The sequence below is a fragment of the Rhinopithecus bieti genome, unplaced genomic scaffold (genome assembly GCF_001698545.2).
Source record: "Rhinopithecus bieti isolate Rb0 unplaced genomic scaffold, ASM169854v2 scaffold_68778, whole genome shotgun sequence".
Classification (NCBI taxonomy): Eukaryota; Metazoa; Chordata; class Mammalia; order Primates; family Cercopithecidae; genus Rhinopithecus; species Rhinopithecus bieti.
In genome coordinates this window covers 1,134,057-1,142,234 of record NW_016827519.1, presented here as the reverse complement: position 1 = coordinate 1,142,234, position 8,178 = coordinate 1,134,057, and the positions used below count along the sequence as shown (strand labels likewise).

The following is an 8,178-nucleotide window of genomic DNA, read 5'->3' as shown; positions in this document are numbered from 1 at the left end:
CAGAAAATAACCATGGTGATAGATGGACAAATGATGGCCAAACGTGAATTTTTTTAACTTAATGAGTTAAAATTAGTTATTTAAAATTTCTCTTTTTTTTCTTTCTTTTTTTTTTTTTTAGAGATGGAGTCTCGCTCTGTCACTCAGGCTAGAATGCAATGGCACCATCTCGGCTCACTGCAACCTTCACCTCCCGAGTTCAAGTGATTCTCGTGCCTCAGTCTCCTGAGGAGCTGTGACTATAGGCATGCATCATCATGCCTGGCTAACTTTTGTATTTTTAATAGAGACAGGGTTTCACCTTCTTGGCCAGGCTGGTCTCGAACTCCTGGCCTCAAGTGATCTGCCCACTTTGGCCTCCCAAAGTGCTGGGATTACAGTCGTGAGCCATCATGCCTGGTATAAAATTTCACTTTCGATAAGGGAAAGAAACATCTATATTATGTTTTAATACCCTCATCTTCTTGAACAATTTGCCACTTTACATGCTGGACATATTTGTAAGCTAACTACAATATGTAGTGATTTCACAACAGTATTGAAACAGTACTTTTGATATTTTTTAGTTATCCAGAAAAAGAAGCAACCATATGGAGTCATAAGGGAATGCATTCTTATAAGAAAAAACAACAAAAGAATTGAAAAATAAAAACACAGCTAGGTGCAGTGACTTATGCCTATAATTCCAGGACTTTGGGAGGCCAAGGTGGGTAGATCACAAGGTCAGGAGTTCGAGACCAGCCTGACAAACATGATGAAACCCAGTCTCTACTAAAAAATACAAAAATTAGCCAGGCATGGTGGCGTGTGCCTGTAATCCCAGTACTCAGGAGGCCGAGGCAGGAGAATCACTTGAACATGGGAAACAGATGTTGCAGTGAGCCGATATTGCACCACTGCACTCCAGTCTGGGTGAGAAAGCATGACTCCATCTCAAAAAAAAGAAAAAGAAAAACACACCCTAACCACTGCACAACAGGGAGCATGGTTGTATTCAAATTCTTAACTCTTATAAAAAGGAGTTGTCTAAAGAGATAGTGTGTGTCTTAGTGGGCAAATGTGTGTAGGAGAGTGCCTAAGGGTTGCCACACCGTTTCTTTGTATGGCACCTAGCTGGTATGTCTCTCAAATTCAGCCCTTGCACACCAGCCTTGGATTGCCAAAGTCTTTATGCAACCAAATCTTCACTGCTTTATTGTCAGTTGTAAAATCTTCAGCCTTTATTTTTAGAAAACCGAGTTTACTATTGCTGACATTCTCTGTTTGAATACTGGTTATAAGTTCTCGCCAGGAATGTTACTCATCAACAAGAGGGATGCAAATAGTGGCCAAATGCACCAGTGATTCATGTAGCTGGGACTTCCACTGCGAACAAATATTAGGTTCAGACTCCATGGGATTGGCCACCTTCAAGGCAAGGAAGAGAGAAAATACATCTGGCCAACAAATGGCATGGTGTATTGGTCTCCTTTCTATGCCAGCCTCCTTCCTGAAGAGCTCTATAAAACTGGTCCAATGGAAAAAGGAAGGAAAGGAGTATTTGGAAAACGTAGATTTTATAAATTGAACAAGAAAATAGGAATTGTTGCTCACCTTGCTCTGCTTTGTCAGTGGAGATTAAGGTTATAGATGTGGGAGCCTGAGATTCACTCTCCGTTGACTGGAAGAGGGAGGTAGACTGGCTCAAGCTCTTTGAGTAAGCATAACTCTGGGCGAGGCAAGGCAGGGATCTCCGAGACGGTTTTAATGAAGTTTCTTTTGTTATCTCACTCTTGCTTATATTCATACCTGCAAATCCAAAATGTTGAGTTTTAGCAATAAAAAAATCAATCATTAGAGGTCAATAAGAAGTTTTAATTCGTGTGATACGTGTTTCAGGAATGAACTATTGAAAAGCACCACCTAGATATTAGAAATAATTGAGTTAGTTTTGTTTACATTTTGTCAGGGAGAGTGTTTGAGATTGTCGTTCAATAGTTCTGAGACATAAACATCTGTTTCCTGTTTGAGCTTTCAGCACTCTTTTCAAAGTTCTGTGAAAAAAGAAACTGATGTTTCAGTTCATTTGGGGAATTATGACAACAATTATGTGGATACTCTGAATAAAACTTAACGATTTAGGCTTTCAAATAGCAAAATAAATAAAACCTAATACATAAACATTCAAATTACTAAATGGCACCCTTCTTTCTACACCCTCCCCTCCCTTAAACACACACATAATATCGTAGCTGCGACTTAGAGGCTGGAAAGAGATAGCATAACATAGTATAAAAACTGGGCAGCAAGCAGGGATCAAGACACCAACCCTGTGCTTAGTGTTAGAGTTACTTCCCTCATGTATGGTCTCATCTGCCAGAAGTCAGAATGCCCTTCAACCAAACTCGGGCTCCAAAAGCAGAAGTCCCGCTATACTGTGTGATCCAGGAAAGAATGGTTCCTCTTCCCCATCTCTATTCCTCTTCATCCCATAATGTCAATCCCAGGTCATTCCTCTCCCTTGGCACTCTAAACCCCAATGTCTCTGGACACTGTTATTTCTAACATCTCCCACCCAGACTCTTTCACTATGTCCCTTGGGAACTCACATAAAACATCAGAAAATCCACTTAATATCCTCCTTAGATTTTTCTGTGGATCACCCATTTCCCTCCATAATTTCGCCCAAACCTGGCACTGCCCCATATCCCCCCAGTGACACTGCTTCTCTTGCAGCCGCCTACAGTGGAGGCTCTTTTCTCTTCCACAACCTCATATCAACTTTACTTGAGGTGGAGTAGAAATCCTTCTTGTACCTAATTGCCTGTCTCAGTCATTCTTCATGCTTCCTCTCTAAAAATCGGTATTCAAATTCCTGTCATTAAACTATTCTTCTAGTCTTCTTTATTACTATCATTTTCCTTTACCACTTCCAGGTTATTTCCCATCATTCAAAAAGAAGTTAGCTTTTAACACTACTCTTTTGCTTATTTTCTGCTTAACACCCACTGTCATTCATATTATATATTTTGTTTTATTTCTGTATACCTCCCTAGAATGCAAGCTCTATAATGACACATGAGCCAAATAAAACATTTTCTTTACAAATTATCCAGTCTCAGGTAGTTTGTTATTACCTGAGACTGGATAAATTATAAAGAAATACATTATCAATGTGAAAACAGACTATGGTAAATTGTACGAAGCTGCTTGATTGTAGATAACTCCCTAAAAAGTTTCTTATTGACACCTGTCTTTAGAAGTTGGCTCTGCATGCTGTCTGCATAATGTGAATAAAACCATGAAACATCCCCCACCTAGTGTTGTATTTGGACTTCACATTACATTAAGGCAAAGGGACTTTTTATTGTGGGTGCCTATTACATGTCAGGCTTTGTGGTTGGTGCCTTTATTTACTCACTTTGAGGATATTTATGTATTTTACATAAGCAAATTACATAAAATATTGTCATTTTAAAAGGTTTTAAATTATAGAAGTAAACAGATTTAAAAAGTAAAGTTAGTTTTACCTGATTCTTAAATTCCAGTCTCTTCTCTAAATGAAACGAATGTTATAAGTTTATTGGTCTTTGTCTATGTATTCAAATATGTTTAACTATAAAAACAGTTTTCTTACAGAAATGAAATTATAGGCCGGGCGTGGTGGCTCACGCCTGTAATCCCAGCACTGTGGGAGGCTGAGGCGGGGGAATCACTAGGTCAGGAGATCGAGACCAACCTGGCTCATGGGGGAAACCCTGTCTCTACTAAAAAATACAAAAAACTAGCTGGACCGTCATGTCGGGTGCCTTGTATCCCAGCTGGCTCGGAGGCTGAAGCAGTGAGAATGGCGTGTAACCTGGGAGGTTGAGCTTGCAGTGAGCCGAGATACGCCACTGCACTCCAGCCCTGGGGCCGACATAGTGAGATCCATCTCAAAAAAAAAAAAAAAGAAAAAAGAAAAAAAAGAGACAAATTATAGTTTGTCGACCACTTATATCTGATATATCGTTAGGTGTTTTTTCCATCGTCATACATGAGCATCTATCCAGACATTTTAATTTAAGACATCTTAAAAGCTTTTATTGAGATATAACGTCATATACCATAAAACTTGACTCCTTTAAGTATACAAGTTTAGCTGTTTTAGTATATGCGAGAGTTGTGTAAACATCACTCGTAGTGGCTTTAATTGCTCCAAAAAGAAACATCATAACCTATTAACAGGCCAATTCCCATTCCCTCTTTAAGCTCAGTTCTGGAAACTACTAACCTAAGTTTTTTTTTTTTTATTATTATACTTTAAGTCTAGGGTACATGTGCATACGTGCAGGTTTGTTGCATAGTGTATACTTGTGGCCATGTTGGTGTGCTGCACCCATCAACTCGGTCAGCACCCATCAATTCATCATTTATATCTAGGTATAACCCAATGCAATCCTCCCCCCATCCCCCCTCCCGGATAATAGGCCCCAGTGTGTTGATGTTCCCCTTCCCGCGTCCCAAGTGATGCTCATTGTTCTAGTTCCCACCTATGAGTGAGAACATGCAGTGGTTTGGTTTTCTGTTCTTGTGATAGTTTGCTGGAGAATGATGGTTCCAGCTGCTCCCATGTCCCTACAACAGGACGCAAACGCATCCTTTTTTATGGCGTGCATAGTATTCCATGGTGTATATGTGCCACATTTCTTAATCCAGGTCTGTCATTGATGGACATTTGGCTTGGTTCCAAGTGCTTCATGTCAACGTTTGGTGGAATCTGGCAATTATGTGTCTTGGATTGCTCCTCTGGAGGAGTATCTTTAGGGTTCTCTGTATTTTCCTGAATTTTGAATGTTGGCCTGCCTACCTAGTTGGAAGTTCTCCTGGATGATATTCCTGAAGAGTGTTTTCCAACTTGGTTCCATTTTCCCCCTCAACTTTCAGGCACTCCAACATGCCAAAGTAAGGATTTGGTCTTTTTACAGAATCCCATCACGTTCTTGCAGGCTTTCGTTCATTTCTTTTTCTTCTTTTTTCTTTTGGTTTCTCTTCTCTTCATTCATTCTTTGATCCTCAATCGCTGATACTCTTTCTTCTCAGTTTGATCGAGTCGGTTACTTGAGGTTTGTGGGATTTGTCCACGTACTTTCTGCGTGTCATGGTTTCATGTCCTGTATTTCGTTAGTTACAGCTTCTCTGCATTAATCTATTCGTAGCTGTCAATTGTTCCACTCTTTTTTTCAAGATTTTAGGTTTCTTTTGCGCTGGAGGTACGTAATCCCTCCTTTAGCTCATGAGAGTTGATGGACTGAAGCCTTCTTCTCTCATCCTCGTCAAAGTCTTCTCTGACCAGCTTTGAATCCACTTGCCTGGCGATGAGAACTGCGGCTACCTTTGCAGGGGAGACTGCGCTCCTTATTTTGAATTTCCAGCTTTTCTGCCCTGCTTCTTCCCGATCTTTTGTGGTTTTATCTGCCTCTGGTCTTGCATGATGGTGACCGTACTGATGGGGTTTCTGGTATATGTGTTGCTTCGCTCGTTTGATAGCCTTCTAATAGTCAGGACCCTCAGCTGTAGGTCTGTGTGGGCTTGCTTGCGGTCCACTTTCCGAGACCCTGTTTGCGCTGCGGTTATCCAGCACAGGGTTGCAGAAGATAGAATCAACGCCCTGAACAGTAGTTACCGTGTCTGTTCCTTACTTTGGAAGCTTGCCTCTCAGGATGTCCTCCACCCTGTGAACGTGTGGGGTTGTCCAGACTGCCCTAGTGGGGATGGTCTCCCGTTGGCTACTAGCATCACTCAGTGGTCAGTGACCCACTTGAGCCAGGCAGTCTTTCCATTCAGGATCTCAACCTCCATGTTTGGGGAGATCCACTGCTCTCTTCAAAGCTGTCATGAACAGATCGTTCGCGTCTGCACAGCCTCTGCTGCTTCCCCATAGTGCTGTTTGGCTGTGCCCTGTCCCAGAGGCTGGCGTCTACAGAGACAGGCAGGTTTCCTTGAGCTGCTGTGAATGCTCCACCCAGTTCGGAGGCTTCCCAGCGGCTTTGTTCACCTACTTAAGCCTCAGCAATGGCGGCGCACCCTCCGCCTCGCTGCTACGTTTTGGTTAGATGGCAGACTGCTGTGCTAGCAATGAGGAGAGCCTCCCGTGGCCGTGGACCCCTCCCAGCCAGGTGGTGGTATAATCTGCCTGTGTGCCCGTTTGCTAAAGTGCAGTATTCGTGGTGGGACATTACCCGATCTTCAGGTGTTGTGTGTCTCAGTTTTCCCTCTTGCTAGAAAACAGGGATTTCTTCCCCTTGCACTTCCCAGTGTGAGCAAGGCCTCGCCCTGTTCAGGCTCTGGTCTGGTCGGGCTGCAGCAAGCTGACCAGCACCGATTGTCGGCACTCCCCAGTGAGATGACGCCCAATACCTCAGTTGAAAAGCAGCGAGGAAATCACCGGTCTTCTGTGTCGCTCGGCGGCTGGGAGTTGGAGGACTGGAGCTGTTCCTATTCGGCCATCTTGCTCCGCCCTCTACTAACCTAATTTCTTGCCTCCATGCATTTGCCTATTTTCTCCCTCTGTATGGGTTGTCTTTGCATTTTCATGATTGTGTTCTTGGAAACACAATGCTTTTAATTTTGATGAAATTCAATTTATCTATTTTTTTTCTTTAGTTGTTTGTGCTTTAGGTGCTGTATCTATGAAACCGTTATCTAATTCAAGGTGATGAAGATTTACTCCTGTTTTTCTCTAAGAGTTTTATACTTTTAGTTCTCACATTTAGGTTATAATCCACTTATAGCTAATTTTGTACATGGTGTGGAGGTGGGCTGCAACTTTATTCTTTTCCATGTGGATATCCAGTTGTTCCTGTACAAGTTGTTGAAAATGCCATTGACTTGTCTTGGCACCCTTGTCTACAATCAATTATCCATAAATTTATGGGTTCATTTCTGAACTCTCAATTCTAACCCACCATTCTATATGTCTACTCCTATGCCAAAACCACAATGTCTTTAGTATTGTAGCTTTGTAGTAAGTTTTAAAATCAGAAAATGTGAGTTCTTTACTTTTGTTCTCTCTTTCCAAGATTGCTTTGGCTATTCTTATTCTTTTGTATTTCTATATAAATTTAAGGATCAACTTGTCAATTTATACAAAAAAAAGGCAGCTTGATTTTTTTTTTTTTTTTTTTTTTTTTTTTTGAGACGGACATTTGCTCTTGTTCCTCAGCCTGGAGTGCAGTGGTGCAGTCTTGGCTCACTGCAATTTCTGCCCCTTGGGTTCAAGCCATTCTCCTGCCTCAGCCTCCTGCGTAGCTGGGATTCTAGGTGCCTGCCACCACACCCAGCTATGTTTTTTTTTTTGTTTTTTTTTTTTTTTTTTTTTTTTTTTTTTTCATTTTTAGTAGAGACAGGGCTTCACCATGTTGGCCAGGCTGGTCTTGAACTCCTGACCTCAGGTGACCCACCTACTTCAGCTTCCCAAAGTTCTGGGATTACAGGCATGAGCCACTGCGCCTGGCCACCAGCTGTGATTTTGATAGAGATTCCATTGAATCTATAATCACTTAGGCGGGAATACTGCTGTCCACTAGGTGACCTGCAAATATTTTCTCTTAGTCTGTAGCATATATTTTCATTCTCTTACTAGTGTCTTCTAAAAAAGCAGAAGTCCTTAATTTTGACAAAATCTATGCTGTGATTATTTTATGGTTCATGCTTTTGGTCAGGTGTTTTAAACTTTTCTTTATATAAGTTTTGCATATTGGTTAGCTCCTGCTCTCTTTTAGCTATTGTAAATGCGCGTTTCTTTCCCATTGTATTGAAAGTATAAATAGCCAGTTGGATTATTTTAAACAAGTGAGTAAAATACTGGTTTAGCACTGAGGTGTAAATATTTTTTTCAAGCTAAGAATGTGCTACTCACTTTCCAGTTTTTTTTTTTGTTCAGTAGTGTGTTGCTTTATTTCAGTTTATGTAATTTTATTCCTTAGCTATCTTATTATGTTGAGTTCCATTAATGGATTTTCTAAAGGTAAATCCTCTTTTCATTTCCAGAAAACAAAAACAGAACATACTTTGTCTTGATTAATTGTTTTAAATATGTTAAATTCTAATTCCCAGTATTTTATTAGGATTTTTGTAATAATACTCATACATGAGTTATGTGTGTGTATGTGTTTAAATCAGACTTACGCACATTCTCACTTATAAGTGGGAGCTAAG

At 40.9% G+C, this 8,178-nt stretch overlaps 1 protein-coding gene across 1 annotated transcript in view; it reads right to left on the bottom strand.

The window, feature by feature from the left end:
• ANO3 (anoctamin 3) overlaps positions 1–8,178 on the bottom strand; it is a 350,115-nt gene that overhangs the window by 235,142 nt on the left and 106,795 nt on the right. The window contains exon 2 of the mRNA XM_017863846.1: positions 1,594–1,788. Within this exon, the coding sequence (XP_017719335.1) occupies positions 1,594–1,788 (195 nt within the window). The remainder of the gene's footprint in view (positions 1–1,593; positions 1,789–8,178) is intronic.